Below are 17,871 nucleotides of genomic sequence, written 5' to 3'. Positions count from 1 at the left end.
CCTTGGTATGAGAGCTGACTCTGTCACCATCCCTGTGTCCTAACACAAGCTGTGATTTGCTAATGTTGTAAAATGTAAAATCCTTTTCTTACAAGATGTCATTTTGTTCCTGTTTATTTCCAGATGCTCTCAATATTTTGTGCTGACAAAAAGTTCACTTTATGTTCATTGTCTCCCAGGTAAACGCAAAGCGCTGAAGTTAAATTTTGCAAATCCACCTTTCAAGTCCACAGCAAGATTTACTCTAAATACTTCTGGAGTTCCTTTCCAAAATCCACACATGTGAGTATAAAGCCAATGGCACAACTAGTGGAACAACTTTGAAATGAATTAGCCAACACCCAGTGTTAGTTAAATGCAATTTGATTAGTCCAGTTATTTGTCAGTTTGTTTAAATCTCTCAGTTTTGAGTCACTGTAAAATATTTTTTTCCCAGAATTCAAAAGAAGGTTAAATTGGGATCTTGGTTTACACTGGAGTTAATGCCTTCCAGAATTGATTGAATTGAGTATTGTAGCTGATAATGCTAGATACACCTATAATTAATGTCTAGACTGATTCACTGTTGTTTTCCTGTATCTTTATTCAGCTTATTACATTTTGTTAGAATTTCTTGTTTCTGTGTTACTTGTGAAACTCATAACTGTGATAGAATTGTTTTCAGCACTAAAACAGACAAAGGTTGAGGATTGTCATTTTAGCAGCAGGGAGATGTTAGTTATGCAGAGATTAGGTCTCAGTGAATTTTCTAGCCAGTTTAGCCCCAGGATATCCCTGTCCAAAGTCTGACAGCAAGTGTGGCACAGAGCTGTTCCTGACTCTAATAAATACCAGGGTACATCAGCACCAAAAAGATCAGCTTTGTATCCTCAGATCCACCAATCTAGCTGGACAGTGCTGCTCTGCAGCCAGTCCCTGTGGCAGATGCAGCAAGCATGTAAAACATGTCCCACATTTTTCTTCTCGGACGTCTCAGGGGTTTTGTCAGTGTCAGGTCTCAGAATCTGCAGCTGCAGCCTCCCTGCTGCCTGGGCTCTCTGAGTGTCCCTGTCACAGGCTGCTCCTGCTTGGCTCTGCATGTCACTGCCTCCCTCCTGGAGCTCAGGGCTTTCTGCTTCCCCATGACATACCTGCTGGGCTTTGTTCCTGGGAGCTTTGGGGATTTTCAAACAAGCTTTTATCAAGTTAGCAACATATTTCTGATGAGTTACTGGTGGTAATTACAATATAGAGAAATTTTATAGAGTACTTTAGATTATTCTTAAGATCTTGAGTGACCTGTCCAGCAAGTTGTGTTCTTTCCTTCTCTCTACTCTCTGAAATAGAGTATTTTATTGGTTATAGAGTTCACATTTAGAGACTTAGTTTCTCTGTCTCAACTCATCATCAAACTCTTGTTAAGATTTTCTGCAAAACCCCTTCTGGGGCTCTTTCATCTCTCTGATCTTGTTAGTTCATTGAATAAAGGACTTAGTCTCAGCTAGTGAGTCCCCACCATCAGCCATCTATAGGGATTTGAATTTTCTGTGCTTATCTGTGTGGATTTCTGTCTCAGATTCACTGGAAGTCACAGTGGCTCCTGTCTAGTACAGAAGAGCTTTCATTGTTAGTCTGTGACATCTTAAATTTCATGTTTGTGCAGGTGATTGTCAACCCTGTGCAAGACAGGTGCTGCTCTTTCTCTGTGGGAGCTGCAGTTGTTGGCAGGGATTGGATCCTGGGCTGGTTAATGCTCTGAGGCTTGCAGGGTTCTGGGTTGGATGTGTTAGCTGTTCAGGTGCCACAGTTGATGGTGATGTGTCTGTGCTGAAGCTTTCCTGGGAGGCTGCAGGCTGTAATGGCCATTTCTGTTTGGAAGAGGTGGATGCTGTTGGCTTGGTTGCTTTCTCTGTGGTGAGGCTGGCTGAGCTTGGGTGCAGCAAATTGTCCTCGTTTCCTTTGTGTGGCCTTAGCAGATGCTGTTCCTCAAAAGCAGTGTTGACATCTTCTCATCATCACGCTTCTGTCCAGTGTTTGTCTGGCAGCTGATGTATCTCTGTCTCCTGCCTTCTTCCCTGAGATGCTGCAATGACATTTTCCTCAGTAGGCTAGAAACCTTTCCTAGACTTTGGATTTTAGCTGGATGTTTCAGACCTCCTCTCCCAGACGAATTCCTGATGCAGTGTGTTTCTGTTCACCAAGCCACTACTCAGCCTGGGTGTCCTCCTGAAATGAGCACTGACTCCACACTGCTGGGGATTGTCCTGCTCCAGATGGGTGGATCTGAAGATACAGAGAGGTTTCATTTCTCACATGAAATTTGGGGTTCTGTGGTTTGGATCCACCAATCCAGGGGTGTCCTTCTGCCTGAGATGGTGTGTTGAGCAGCAGAAAGCAAGGCAGGGGTTTGGAAGGAAGGTCCATTCTGGTTCTGTGACTGCACGTGATGGAAGAGGTGTGTTTGTGTCTTGCTTGGTTCAGCTGGAACTGCTGCCACCAAATCTTCTTGAGAAGTGCAAAGAGATTTTCATCTAGGCATGATGTGTGTCCTGCCTGTCTGTAGGGCATCCAGCACAGTTGTAAACATAATTTTACATGTGACCTGTACAGGATAAGGCAGAATAGAGCCTCAGTTACAGACAGTAGTTGAGGAATATAATTCATACTTGAAAGGATGCAGTCTAGAAAAGAGGTGAGAGTTGTACTGGTGGAAGGAAGGATGGAGCCTAGAGAAGAGGTAAGACTTGTACTGATGGAAGGATGGAGTCTAGAGTAGAGGTGAGAGTTTTACTGATGGCTGGTGCCTGGTCAGGCAGTGAGGCTGTGTGATCACCATGCTGTGCAGGCTGGGGAGCAGTTGAGGCTGTGGACATCTGCCAGGTCAGCCCACAGCTTCTGTGAGTTGTTCAGGCTGACTTTGTCACTTAGACCAGATTAACAGCTGCTAACTTTGTTTTCCCTGCAGCAGACGTTGCAGAGGCTGGAGGACACAAACCATGGTTAGGGTGAGCTCTTCAAATTCCAACCCATTATACCAACTGGAAGGCATCCCACCTTTTACCTCATCTGTCCTGTGTCCAAGTAGTATTTAGGTCACAAACAAAATTAGATTACTCCATTATCTGTGTGGAAGCTTTACAGATCTGCTTGTAGCTGGTTGCCTTTGCTAAAAGGAAATTCAGATCACACTACCAGGAGTGATGTGAGGTGTGATTGTGGCTGTGCATGGCAGGATTTCTGGCTGGGCTGTGCTGCCCATTGCTCTTGAAACCAAGATGGAAACCATTTGGCTGTAGATGAGATTTTTGTCTGGAAAGCTTTGTATTCTTGTGCAGTGGTACGTGGATGTTGAGGATTTAGATTGATCTGCCAGGAAATGGGCAAGCACAGAGGATGTTGTTTGGCACGTGGTTGGCAGCGTGCTGCTTCCTGACTGTTCTGTCTGCTGGCTGGGAAGTCTCTTGACTCTCAGAGTTGCCACCTCTTGAGAACCTGATTACCAGAGCATTGCAGTTCACCTGGAAAGGTGACAGAATGAACTCATCTCTTTTACTGTACAAATCTGATGTTTGAAGTGTCTGGTGTCCCGTTGAACTCCACAGTCTCCCTATAGCTTGTGAGTGTCTTCCTGGATTTATTGGGATTTAAGCTTTCCAGAGCTGCCCTGCGTGGAGCTTCTCCTTGTGACACCTGGGAGAGTCACACACTTCCCAGAGAGCTGCCCCAAGAGTGTGTTGGATGTTCTGCTGGATTCTTCAAAAGCCAGTGGAGGTCCAGTTGCACATCAGACTGTGCTGCTTCCTTTTTTCTGTATAGTTCAGGGACTGTTATTCCTGGAGAGGCTTTTTCTGGCTGTTCCAAAGCCTCTCTGAGGTGTCTGTTGCTCTTTTAATCTCCTCTTAGGCTTTCCCATACCCTTCTGGCATGTGGGGTCAGGCTCTGTAGCTGCATAGCCTGCAGCTGGTGGACTTTTTTAGGAAGTAACCTGAGAGAGTTCCTACCATTTTTGAAAAACACCCCAAAACCTAAACCCCAAAGGGGAATATCCTAAACTGGCATGCTTCCTACTACTCGTGTGAATTTTCCTGTAAATATTTCTCTGTCTCTTCCTCATTTCTGTAATTGTCACCTCACATCTTTATTATTACTGATTTTTGTTACCTTTCTGCTATGTGATACTTTCCTGTGGCAGGGAGTGCTGCCTGGAAGCCTTGGAGGCAATATTCAGAGTCAAAGGTACCAAGAATTTGAAGTTTTTTCTGTGACTGATTCTGTCCTGTTTCCTGAAAGTTGCAGAATCTGGATATAATCACTTGTATTTTCAAGTCAGCACAAGTAAAATGCACCCTCTAAAGCCTCAGCAGAGACATCTCAGTGTCTGAGGGAGCCTGTGGTAACCAGGCTTTAATTTCTCATACAAACATCACTGTGGGTTCAGTGCTGGAACAATGTTTCTTCTGTAATTTTTTCAGGAGCAGTTTTTGCAAATTGATGAATTTTGCCTTGTGTTTAACCTTCCTCTTCCTTCCAAGAGTTTAGGAGTTCATTTGGCCAGTGATCTCTGCATGACAGAGATGATGTGGTCTGTAACACACTTGAGTATCTCTGGCTTTGAGCAGGTCACTGCTTCAGAGAAGGTGCTGCCAGAGTCAGTGTGAGATTTTCACTGAATATGCTGCTTTAAGGTCTGCTTTATTCTTTTTTTTTTTTTTTTTTTAACTTTCTAAGTTTTTAGTATTTCTTAAGTGCAAATCCTCTCTGCAAAGGAGCTTTTTGCTGTCTGCAGCTTCCAAATTAAACTTCTCCAGCAGCTTCCACATCCCTTGGAGCTTCAGTGCCCTGGTAGGACTGGTCTCTTCTTTCTGTAAGGGTTTGATATCCCAGCACTCTGCTTCTCACTTTAGTCCTTCTGTGTCTGGCACCAAAATTTGCACCTTGTATATCTCCATTAAGCCAATTCACATGAATTTTTCAAGGGTGTTGATCACCTGCTTTCCTGCCACACTGCGGGGCTCCTCAGAACTTTTGAAAACTGGTGAGCCACCCTTGGGTGGCTAAATCAAATCCAGATGTTATGTAATGACCTGACTCCCATGGGTTCCAGGTGCTTCACAGGTGCTGAGTGATTGAGCTGTGCAATTATAAATTGTTGCACAAATCTCTGCATTCTCCCTCCTGTGGATGGGATATGCCGACTTTTGGAAGAGGCAGAGGTTAGGGAGAGAGTTCATCAGGGATCTCTGGTCTGTGATCACAGGTAGCTCTGTGCTACCTGTCCCACCTGGGCATGGTTGGGAGCTGCTGTCCTGGTTCTTGTGCACACAGCCATGGCCAGAGCTCCTCATTTGGGGGCAGAATTTGAACCTTGCAGCTCAACCCTCTCAGTGTGATGCATAACAGGACCCCCACCCAGGGCTGGGGCTGGCCTGTCCCCTCCATGGTGGGAAGAAAAACGATGGGTGAGAGGATGGGGATGGTGCCAGGTCACCTTCCAAACACTGAGACCTGGCCTGTCCTGCCCAGACAGGGACAGCAGCTGGGTACTGGAGTGACAGAGGAGCTGTGGTGGCAGAGACATTGGGTTATCCAAGGTGGGAGAGGCTGGAGGTTGCTGTGCCCGTCCCTGTGGGCCCTTGTGGCAGCACAGCCATCCTTGGCACTGAGCTGGGACACAGATGTCTCACACACCAAGGCATGAACCTCCTGCAGTTCCTAATTCAAGGTGCAATGGCTGATGCTTGGGCTGCCTTCTCAGGGCTGTTTTCCATGGCATGTTGGGCAAAAGAAGTTGGGATGGGGTAGTGGCAGAGCTGGGTTAACTGTAAAGGTATTTTTAAGTGTTGTCCTCACTTTTCCAGGGACATTAAGGTGGTGTTTGGGGTAAGTCAGTCAAGAGCAGTGGTTTTGAGTTGACTACCAGATTTTTTTCCTAGTGAGTTGAGTGGTGTGGATGGGGGTGAGGTATTCTGGGTCAGTGGGGATGACAGAGGTAGAGCAAGGAGCTGGAAATGTTCATTTTCAAACTGAACTTGACTTCACTGAACATGAAGCCTCCATCAGTGTGGCCTGCTGGGACACAGAGTGTCTGGACAGAAGAGCAAAGCTGGGGATGTCCCTTTGGGTAGGGGTTTCCTATGGGCTTTCCTTCTCATGCCTGGCTTTTGGTGAGCTCTGTTGCCTCCCCTTCATCCTGGTGGCTTGTTTCAAAGCAGGGAAAGTAGGTTGAGGAGTTTCAGAGTTGACATCAGCTCTTGCCTTCATGCTGTTGTGTTACCAGAAGCAAAATTTTCTCCCCTTCTTTCCTTCCCTTTATTTTGAGGTGCTGCATCCACTCCCAAGGACAGCTGCACACATGCTGGCTTCCTATGGTGATGTTTGGAGAAGAAAACGGGATGAAGCAGAATGTTATGTGTAACATCTCTGAATACATGTGTGTAAATATATTTGTGTGTACACACAGGTTTGGTCCCCAGCCATATTTTTGATAAGTATCTTTTTAAAATAATTATTTACAAGTAGCAAAGTAGAACATGGCTTATGCGTTGGGCTGAGCTTGGTGCCTGTGTGTCTGTGCTGTGTTGAGCAGCTGGTGGAGCTGGGCTCTGGCCCTGAGGGGCTGCCAGTGTCACTGTTCATCTGACAGGTTCAGGCAAGGACCACCAGAGTTTGTATCTGATTGGACTCCAGCCCTTTGACTCCAGATGGAAAACCATGTTCCTGCAGGATACCCCTATAAACCAGCTCTCAGAATAAACTCTGCTCATTGCTGCTGTACTTGGGATCCCACATTTCATCAGAGCAGGACTGGCACCTCCTTTATCTCTTCAGACTTTAATCAGCACCTCTTAGTAAAATGTCTTTTGTTTTCCCCTGGCTATGGAAAAGTGAGTCAACTCTTCTGCTTTGTGGGTTCAAACTGAAGGAATCAGTCATTGCTTTTATCTTCTGTGCACGTTGAGGAATGGAGAATAAAGAGAGAAGAGTCTTCAGATTCAAAGACTGCATTGACCCCATGGGTCTTGGTTGACAACTTCTCATTCTTTGCACAAATGAATGACTTCCAGCATGTGCCATGGAAACCTTGGCTCTGAATGGACAGGATTCACACAGGAAAATCAGCTGTTGAACAGAGTGGTCATGGAAAGTATCTTGTGGTGGACAGGATGGATGTGATGGAGGTGGGGGTTGGCCTGTGGGACTGAACTGGTTTTGCTGTTCTGCTTGTTTGGGGAACAGGCTCCTGAACGGGACTTCAATTATCTGGGTTTGCTGGGTATTGTGTCTGTGAAGACTACAGACATCCTTGATATCAGGTGAATGTTCTTGCCTCAAACCACAAACACCTTCTCATTTTGGGAAACTTCAGTAAAAAGAGAGCAAATCATAGCATAAACTGAGTTGGAAAGGACTCACAAAGAATCATTGAGTCTCCTGGCCTTGTACCCTGCAAAAATCCTCCCCTCTGCTTGGGATTGTTGTCCAAATGTTCCCTGAGCTCTGTCAGCCTTGGGGCTGTGACCATTCCCTGGGGAGCCTTTTCAGTGCCTCACCACCCTCTGGGAGAAGAACTTTGTCCTAATATCCAACCTAAATCCAAATGGCCAAGCCAGTCTCCAGTGGATTATGGCAACATTAAACACTCTTCTTTGTTGAGCCTGTTTTAATTCCTTCCTTCCTTCCTGAGATGAGCTTGGAATAAATCCAGGTGAGCAAATGATTCTTCATGCCTGGCATAAGTGGTGCCTTTGCAGAGACAAGTGTGGATCAGTTGGAAGTGATTCTTTCTGATATCTCTTGTTCCAGCAGTGTGAAGGTGGTTGTCCTCTCTGAGGAGCACAGGGGCTTTGCTATAGCATAGCTTCTATTCTTTTCTCTCTAATATTCTAGGTGGATATTTCACACCAGAGAAAAGGGAAAAGGTGGTTGTCTAGGAACACTGGTTTAGCTCCTTACAGCACTCTCAGTTTTCTGTTAGCATCCTTGCAGAGCTTACAGCAAACCAGCTCTTGGCTCTGAAGGGTCAGTGAGAGCCCCGTGCCCCAGCAGCCATCACAGAAGAGCCCAGCATGGAAAATCTCACCATACTATTGGAGCCTGGGAATCTTCACCTGATCTGCACAAATCTTTTGTTTTAGAGAAGGGACATTTTAAATAAAAGTCAAATTTGCTCTGCTTGGTCTTGTTACGAGCTCTTTTGGTCACCACATTGAAGTAGCTGCATCTCTGAATAAGCAGTCTCTGTCTTGCAGTCAGGTGCTTTCTGTGTTTCCCATCTGTCCTTGTCTGCCACAGAAAGAAATACATGACCAGGTGCATTCTTGGCAGTGAATTTCAGGTTATTTCAGGCTGTGGTGCTGCCCAGAGTTTGTGAGATACTGTTTGGTTGTATTTTTTTCTAAGTTCCAAAAGAGAAGTTGGACTTTTCCACACTTGGGTTGTAATTTTTTTTGTCCTACAGCAGTTTAAATTAGAAAAATCACTTCTTTAGAGTATTTGAAACTAAACCATTTCTTATATTTGAATTAGCAGTGCTCAGTATCTGCCCCTCTCAGGTGGTTCCCACAAGGAGCTGAGCAGAGCCCCTGGTTCCTGTGCTGGCTGCAGTGGTCAGTGGTGCAAGGATCCAGGGATTGTTCTCCACACAATGCTTAGCAGAAACACCTCTCGCCCAAGCTCCTCCAACTGCTCTGAGATAACAGGTCCTCATGTTGAGAAAGATTTCTGGAGCTGGACAGCTTGAGAGACTCTGAGATCCAGAATACAACTTCTGTTCCTAGAGAAGTCTCATGGTGCAGAGTGGTGATTAACTCTTCTCAGTTGTAGGGCTCTGGAGGGAATAAGTAAGGATGTAGTTGTTCAATTCCTTCAGAATTATTTGGGAGAGGGGATCTGATGAATGGCAAGACCACCAGTCCTAGATTGGTGGATTCAGGATGGAAGCTCGATTTTAAATTTTTTTAAGGGAAATAAAGTTGTTGGTAAGATCTGTCTTAGCACAAGAAAAGCAGAGCAGGGATGGACAATGTGCCTTGAGGGAAGTAGCATGTCACTAATATACAGGTATTTGGCTGATAAGTTAATAATGCATGTTTCTAATTGTAGTCATAATACAGTTGGAAGTAATAATTCTCATTGCTGTAAAAAAAACAAATTGCTTGCCTTAAAAGGAGTTCAAATCACTGGGTGCTGCTTTGTCCCCAAGGAGGGGAGGTAGCTTAGGTGGAAATTGGAAGGAAAAGACCTGGCTGTGATTTGTGCTGCTGAGTGCTCAGTGGGCAGTGTGACTAGCTGAGTATTGTGTTGTATGTTATTGTGTCATGTGATAACAGCACCATGTTTTCCTGTCATTTCCACAACTTTTCCTGGCTGAAGTGACACACAAGCAACCCCGGGTAGTAATCACATTGTCCCGTTCAGTTTCAAAAGGAGAGAAGCGGACCTCATCCAGAAACTGTCCAGCAGGCTACAGTAAGCTTTCCTGTCTGTTAGCCATTGTCAAATCTTCTCCATCCCCCAAAAATGGCATCTCTGAAAGTAATGAAATTGTCTCCAGAATAGTGTCATTCCATGGGGTGATTGCTGTGTAATAATGATTTTGCAAACTATTTATGGTCTGTATTGAGGTTATTTTGTTGATTCTTATGGCTGTGCTCTTGTCTCTGTTTGCTGTTTTCTCTCTCAGGGAGCTGCCCATGACCCAGGAGAGGAAATAAAAAGAATCAGCATTCTCAGAAGGGTTATTTAAATTAATTAGCTCAGAATTTTCCTGTATTATCCTGAAGTTCTTGAATCCAGTTAAGCTTTAAAATCCCAGCAATGGTGGGTTCAGTGAATGTGCTGCAGTCTGACTCATGGCTGAATCAAAATGAGTTTGAGATCAATGTGCTCAGTTAAATTCAGCTCAATCTTCACCACTGTGGCTGGAGAGGTTTCCTTCATGTAAGGGCAGGGTTAATCAAAATCCATTATAACTCAGTACTTTACCAGGGGAGCTTAATACAAAATATTGACATTTTAAAAGCCTCAGCCAAGCCCCATTGAATCCAGGGAGACTCTGAGCACATGCTGGGCTGAGACTTGTGAACTCTGGAAGGGCTGTGCCATCTTCCACTTTCTGTTCTTATCTTTATCTTAAAGTTTTGGAGGAGCATAAAAAGCCAGAGCAGTGCTAGGTTCAATTTCAGCCTCTTGGTCTCAAGGAAAGGGAGCAAATGTGCTTTCCTTTAATCTGGGTAGGTCACAGGTGCAAAACTATTTCCTTCCTTTGCCACATTTTCTGTATCTCTTCTTCATGTCTAGGAATGTATTCCTGAATGTAATGAAGCCTCAGGACAGCTTACATGGGTCAGAGCAAACCCAAATTAGTTCTGCCCCTCTTGCAAGGATGCTGTTTGTTTATGAAAAACAATAATTTCTTCTTTTGAGAATCCAAAACTTTTATGACAGCACCAACATTTTCACCTCCCTAGAAAAAAAAAAGGAACATTTCTTTTGGAGGCCTTTTCTAGTGAAATTCAAACTAGGGTTGATATGGTTTTAGCATTGCCTTGCAGGGTCTGAAAACGGTTTTAGAAATGACACAAACTTTGAGACAGAAGAAACAAAGCTCTCCAAAATCTGTCCAGGATGCCTGAGAGTCTTGGTAGGAACATGTCAGCCACTAAACTGTGTTTCTACTCTGAAGTTTCACAGTGTCGTTTGAACCCTGCAGTTTGCCTGGAAGTTTTTTTGTTAGGATTTACATTTTAGCTTTGCCTGATGGACCACAAATCAGTTTTTATAATGTCAGCCTTTTTACCAAGCGTGTGGAGAAATAGAATATATTCTCATTAACCCTAGTGAAAATAGGAGCTTTAGTGAAAGACTTCTGAGCAGAGTGCGGCACCAGGCAGGCTTGGGAAGCACAGCTGGTTTGCTTGGATCTTTCTGCTTCTGCAGATTTTATTCATGTCAGCTGTACCATCGAATATGTCAGATTTTGGGCTCCTTTGAGTCCTGCAGAGCTCCTAGCAAAGTGAAACAGAGGAGATAGGCAGCTACCTACATCCTTTTGGCCTTGCTTCATGTCTGTTGACTTTCAATTTTGCTTAAAAAACCCCACCACCTTTTCTCTGCTTCTTTCAACATTCCTCCTTTTCCATGCCGAGGAAATGCTTGTTTTTAAAAGTTGTGGCCTCCCTGCAGCTGGTTGTTAACAGCAGGGCTCGGGGACAATCAGGCTCAGTTCACAGCCTGTCAGGGAGCTTCCCAAGGTGTCTGTGGGTCTGCACGGGAGATTTTGGGGTCCGCAGCCCTCGCCATGTGTGCCCAGCTGTGCCGCTTGTGGCGAGCAGCCCCGTGGCCGTGGCGGCGGTGCCTGGCGCCAGCGCCCGCCCGCCTCCTGCCAGGCTGGACACAGCTCTGACAAAGGACAACTGTTCGCAGGAGTTGTTGTCCTGCTTGGTGCTCCTAATCCCTGGGATAACTGCTGTGACAAGCATAGTAACCATCTGCAGTGAGGCTGACACATTGGTGCCTTTCAAGTGCAAGGATCGCAGCCACTTCCTCGGCCCCTTTTTTCTTGGCTTTGCAAAAATTTTCAAAAGCAAGATGGGCAGTTGGAAGCTCAAGCCCTGGGTGAGTTGTCAGGATCTGTGGTCCCTCTAAGGTGACCTTTGGAAATGCTGCTTTTAACTGTTTGAAGAGTATCAAGCCCACTTCAGCTATTTATACTATTTTTTTAATCATATATGAAGCCCCACAAGTCCATCTTACACATGCTGGGCATTTGGAGAATATATGTCAAATTTTGCCCAACATTCCCAGCCTTAGAGAAGGTTAGATTTCACAATCTAAAAACAAAATGGTAGCAGAAGGCACATGTGTGCTAATTTCTGTGCAAACTCTGACGTGCACTAATCCCAGGGACTGGGCATTAACTTCTTTTTACCTTCACTAGAGCCTGGGCTGTGTGGTTGTCCTGCTGTTCCCTGAAGCAGGCTGCTGTAGTATCCAGAGCACCAGGATGTAGTACAGGGTTTAGGCAGGCTTTTTTGCATTTGGAGGCACATCCATCCTATGGATTTATGTGCTCATACATCTGCAGCAGTACAAACAGAAAGATGTCCTGCATTGGCAGTTTAGTTTTTATTGCCTCACTCAGAAATTCCCAATTTAGATCAATGCAGAGAGTCTGTGTTCTAGATTTGCATTTTTGGCATGGTAATCCTTTGGGATTTTGATTTACACTGAAAAGTTTCTTATAAGTGTGATTTTTTGACATTAAAAGCAATTATTGCGTTCCAGTTACGACTCTTGAGGTGGGCCATGCTACCTAAAGGAAAACTGCCCTGCTTGCATCTGGCAAATCGGCTAAATGAGCAAAACCTCTATTCAAGTATCTGTCACTCTGTCAGACTGGTAATTTGGTTATTTGACCATTTCCCTGGGTATTTGAGAAGAGCTAAGCAGGAGCTGTGGCTGCGAGACAAGGCAGATGGCATCATAAATACATAATGGAAATGAAGCCAAGCTCCAGGAGGGGAGGCTTTGGGGGTGGATGGTCTTGGTCTGTCTGGATGCAAAGCCCTGGAGAGCAGCAGAGCCCTCGGTGCAGCCCTGGGGAGGAGGGAAATTCCCCAGCTCCCACCTTCTTCCCTGCAGCTGTGGAACAATGGCCCAGATCTGCTTTCACACCACAGCTGGGGACACACAGGCTGCTTGTGTGACAGGGAAATAATTAATTCCAATTCCCTTTCTCTTCTGGGGTAGGGTCAGAAAAGCAAAGTTTCCTACCCTGAAAAACAGAGGGAAATGGTTTAATTGCTTATTTGAATAAATTGCCTCAATGTTTAAATTTTTCAGTCCATGAGAACTTTGATAGGGAACATTATTTTCAAACAAGAGCTGAAAAGGGAGCTCGGTCTGTGAGAACTCAGTATTTCACCTGTCTGCCATCTCCCTCCCAAATATCCTGCTCCTTCATGCCCACCAGCTGGCAGGAGGTGAGGCAGGAAATGCCCATTTGTCTGTGCTTCCTTGGCATGGTGCTTCTCACCTCCCTCCCAAAAACAAGAGCTGTTTTTATGGCCCTGACAGAACAGGATGGTGGAGCTGTTAGATAGAAACCAGTCAGGAGCTCCCAACATAAGCTGTCAGTGAGACACTTGGCACATGTGGAGGTCATGTTTCTTTTCTTTTTTTTTTCCATTTCTTATTTCCTCTGTTCTTTTCTTTTTTGTCATTTTGCTGCTTTTTTTCATTCCTTGCTTTTTAGTAAGCAATATCCATGGAGAACCCCACAGAATGCAGGGTTTGTTGTGCACAGAAGCTCTGAGATGGCATCCATCCCACCTGTGCTGTGTTGGAGCTCCCAAAATCATTTCTAAATGCAGTGTAGGGGCACTGTAGGGAACAGAAGATGGAAATCTTGGGCTGGACAGGTTAGAGAGCAGGAAACACCACGGCAGACACAGCCCAGCAGTGGGGAGAGGAGCTGCTCCCGAATGCTTTCACCAAACAGCTCAAGGGTTCAGGACGAGCAGCTGCCAACCCAAAGTGCAGCAGAGGAGGAAGCCATTTGAGCTGTAGCTGCTCCAGTCAATTGGCCTTTTGCCCTCTCAGAACCTGGGATCCCAATAAAACCCTGCCATGGTTGGGCCCCCAGCTGGGTGATGTTTGCATCTGCTGGTGACCAATGTGGGATTTATCAGCGTGGAATCAGCCGTGACCTGTTTATTCCTCGGCTGATAAACTCAATAAGCTCCATGTGTTTGGTGGAATCCTCCATGTGTGTTCTGCTCCCTGGCCAGGAAAGTGGGGGCTGGATCAAATATCCACAGGGTTTGATAGATCTCTCCTGTGACAGGGGGGGGGTCACAAGGATTTGTGTGCTTCAGAATGTGAGATCAGTGTGCCCTGCAGTGGGAGCTGTCTGCATTGCTCTTAGTGCATCTTGAAAGTGGAAAATGTGGGCTTTTGGCTTACTTTGACTCAAGATGTGTGAATCAGCTAATTAACTAATGAAAACCTGAAATTTTGCATGGCATTTTAAGATGAAAAGTGTTGCAAATACTTGTGCATTTCCTGCTAATTCAATGGTAGCATTGCTGCATGTAAATGAGCCGTTGGGGGGCACCTTTGAACTCTTCTGTTCACAAATTTTGGACATTCATCTGCTCCTTAGCAAATCCTGGTGGCTTCAGTAGGGACAGGGTTTGCTTGAGAAAGTTAATTTAGGTTCTTGGTGAAGAAACACCTGAACAGGCAGATTTTGTTTTCATACGTCACAAAGAACTTGTTTTGGTTTTTATAAATTATTTGCTCTTTTTTTAGTTTTGGATGAATTAAATTATTATCTGTATGTATTAGATTTTGGGGGTTTGGGGTTATTTTCTTTTTTAATTGGAGTCTTCCAATAAGGATAAACTTTTCCTAAAGTCTCACTGGTTCACCCAGAAGAGCTTTGCCTATATTGATGGAATCCCAGCTGGAAGGGAGGCAGGTGCTGGGATGTGGTGGTGTAGAGCAGCAGGAGCTTTGGGGAGATGGGCTGGGAGAGCTCTTCAGGCTCTTGGTGCTGCATGTTACCAGATCCTGCTCACACCCTGATGAATTTTGTGCAAAGCAGAAAGAACTGTGTAAATGGGTGCTTAGAGTGATTCTATGAGATATATTGAATTTTATGCTGCAGCTGGAGAAACTTATCCTTAATTGAAGCTGTGGGCAAGTGTATGTCATTTTTGATTTAACATTTTCCCTCACCCCTCCACCCCCACCCCAACCAAAAATCCTCTGTGGAGTCAGATTGTTGCTGTAGCTTTGTAAACCCCTCTCTTCTAATGTTTAATCAAGTGCTGAAAAGAGACATTTAAAGACTATTTAAAATGTGGAAAAATTGCTTCCCAATATTTTTGACAGAGAGAGACTGAGAACACACAGCATTGAATCATCAGGAAAATTGAAGATTTCCCCTGAGCAACATTGGGATTTTACAGCAGAGGACTTGAAAGACCTTGGAGAAATTGGACGAGGCGCTTATGGTTCTGTCAACAAAATGGTCCACAAACCAAGTGGGCAAATTATGGCAGTTAAAGTAGGTGATGCCCATCCTTACATTTGTACTTTAGTCCGTTGGGATGCAGTGTGATGGAGAATTAAGGTTCTTCCATCTAGCACCCATCTGCTGCTCTGTTCTATTTATTTCTGGTGTAAAGGCTGCTGTTTGCTGAAAATGCAGTGTATAATGGGCATGTTTTCAGGTGATTTGTGAAGTTCTCATAATTGCTGTGCCCTTTTCAAAATGTCTATCAGGAGCCTGCTGTTCTGAGGGGATCACACGTCTCTGGAGACTGATGATGGGGCACGGGCCTTTCACCTCTGGGTCACTGGTTCAGGTACAGCCTAGGCTGGTGGTAGGCACAGCTTGACATCTCATAGCTTCTTGGTGTCTTTTGTGAAATAAGGTAATGGCTTAAAATTAGCTGTTTATGTCAGCATGTGGTGTGGCCTCACCAGGAGGAGCTGGAATGGAGTGGCTGTCCTCTAGGGAATGTTGTGCTCTTGCTGATGTGTGATGGAGTGTCTGCTTTGTGCTCACCATGTCAGACTGTCCTGGAGGTGGAAAGTCTAGCAGGTTTCTTGACTGTCCGTTTTCTACTTTATGCTACCCCAGAACTCACCTTAGAACCAGGAACAGCCTCCTCTCCCAGCAGGGCAATAATTGCCTGTCTTGCCACAGCAGTGCTGCTCACTGGGCATCTTTGAGGAGCTGTTTGTCCATGGAGGTGGCAGCAGCTGTTCCCTGTCTCTCTGGTCCTTTCCTTTGCTCACTGCAGGTTGCTAATGACATCTATCTTTAACTCTGTTGATGATATTAACTGTAAGTGCTCTTATGGCTCCCAGGAGAGAGAAAAAATGAGCTATGTAGGAGTCTGTGTTGCTGTCTTTTCTACTCTCTGTCTTCTTCAGAATATTCCCTGGAATCTGGAGACGTTTGCCTCTGCTGGTCTCACATGCCAAGCAGACACATCTCAGCCCCAGCTGCTCTGAATGTAATTCCTACCTGTCTCTGGTGTGTCAGGTTACTGGAGTAACCCTCATCCCTTGATCTGCTCCAGTAAATACTGACTTCCTCACAGTGCTGGCATCACTGCTTAGGTCTCTTGAGTGTTTTTGATCACCATGCAGTGCTGTTTCAAGCTGGGTTTGAATCCCTGAAAGTCTCCAGTGGAGCCAGAGGTTGCCTGTAGCTAAATGCTGGTTTCTTTCAGTTGCCTTTGGCAGAACTCATGGGTGTAGTTTGCAGGTGACAGGTTGAAAAATGTTGGTGTAGTGCAGTGGTCCCTGGACAGCTCCATCCTCTCAGACCCAGGGTGTGTGGCCTGGGTAGCTGTAGTTTTGCTGAGGGTGTGAACCCCCAGGGCAGAGTGGCTGTTCCCTGGAGCTCTGCAGTGGCTACAGCCATGTGGAGCAGGACTTTGTTGGATTACCTCGTGTCATGGAGAAGCTGTTTCTGCTGGCACAGGGCTTCTCTTGTCCCACACTGTTTGCACAAGGGCTTTTCAGGACCCTAGGTGAGCCTTGTTTGGGCCCCTGGTGCAGGTACAGCCAGTGGGAGGCAGAAGGCACCAGTTCTGTGTCCTTGAAGCACATGGCTGGAGATGGCACAGTGCAGCATGTTAAGCTGGTGTTCCCAAGGGATGAGGTGTGTTCTGAGCCTCGGGGTTTTGGGCTTGGGGGCTCACTTTTAAACAAGTAAATCTGCTTTATTTACAGTGACTAAACTGTGAAATGTTAAAGTTACTGGCTGGGCTGGTGCCACCTTCTTTTCTCTGACCCTCTTTCTTTCAAGCTGGGGAAGAAAGGTTGGAGGGTTTGGGCAGCAGCATCATTTCTACAACAGTAGTGGTAAGCAACTGTTCTGTTTGTCCCAGCAGGGAGAAAACACAAAATTGAGCAAAGGAAGATCTGTGGGTGGAACAGTGAGGCCTCCAAGGCAGCAGCAGCAATTCCCCAGACTGGATGGTGCAGTTCTTGGAGATGAGGTTTCAGGATGGGGCTGAGCTTGGCCTAGTGACTAGTTCATCCCACACTCCTCAGATTTTCCATTCTCAGCCTCCTGATGCTTTTGGGGCAGCCATGGCTGTGCATTAATCTTCTGCTCCTTCTCTGTCTTCATCTGTCCATGTTGAGGACTGTCCCCCTCCTGCACTCTCCTTCTCTCAAGCTTTGTGGTCTCTTCACTGTGGAACTGTTGCCTTCAGCCATGTGTTCTCCTTCAGCATAAAGCTCTTCTGAAAGAGAAGTTTGAGAAGGGAAGTTGTGCTTTGTGAATCTGTGTCAGTTTAGTGAGGTCTTGGCTATGATCTCTGTGGCAGGTGCAGCTCTGAGGTGTGGCACTGTGTTGGGGGCAGGTGACAGAGTACCCTTACAGCTGGATGGTGCAGCCAGTGTCTGGTTATTTGGTTGCTGTCATTCCTGTGCTTCCCCAAGAGCAGCACCAGTGCAGCAGGCCAAGCATCCTTGGAAGGACATTCAGCACAAGGAAACAGCTTTATGGAAGCTGCAAGCCAAAAGTTAGCTGTTCTGTACTGCTCACTAGATGCAGAGAAAATTGGTTCAGGGGCCTGTCCCAGCTGCTCCTCCATCCTTCTCCACCACTCCCCAAATTTCCACTACTGTTGCTGCAAATTCCCAGTGCAGTCAGGAAATTCCTACCCCACTTCTGGAAGGGCTGTGTCCTGCTTGCAGCTACCATGACCAGGCTTGTCACCCTATTCTACCACAGGGAGATTCAAATCCTCCTTGTTCTGCAAGTGTGGAGCTTGAAACATTGCTCATTTCCTCTGGCTGGAGTCTTCCTCTGGCTGAAGGCAGCTCCTGCTGTGCCAGGCCAGCTGGGCACCTCTGGTC

The 17,871-nt window shown here is 45.7% G+C and overlaps 1 protein-coding gene across 1 annotated transcript in view; it reads left to right on the top strand.

Moving 5' to 3' along the window:
• Positions 1-17,871, top strand: part of MAP2K4 (mitogen-activated protein kinase kinase 4) — a 62,154-nt gene that overhangs the window by 22,391 nt on the left and 21,892 nt on the right. The window contains exons 2-3 of the mRNA XM_058038786.1: positions 180-282; positions 14,878-15,052. Coding sequence (XP_057894769.1) covers positions 180-282; positions 14,878-15,052 — 278 coding nt within the window. The remainder of the gene's footprint in view (positions 1-179; positions 283-14,877; positions 15,053-17,871) is intronic.

The sequence above is a fragment of the Melospiza georgiana genome, chromosome 21, assembly GCF_028018845.1.
Source record: "Melospiza georgiana isolate bMelGeo1 chromosome 21, bMelGeo1.pri, whole genome shotgun sequence".
In the NCBI taxonomy this organism is placed as follows: Eukaryota; Metazoa; Chordata; class Aves; order Passeriformes; family Passerellidae; genus Melospiza; species Melospiza georgiana.
Note: the sequence above shows the minus strand (reverse complement) of the source record. Positions and strands in the feature narration are given on the sequence as shown.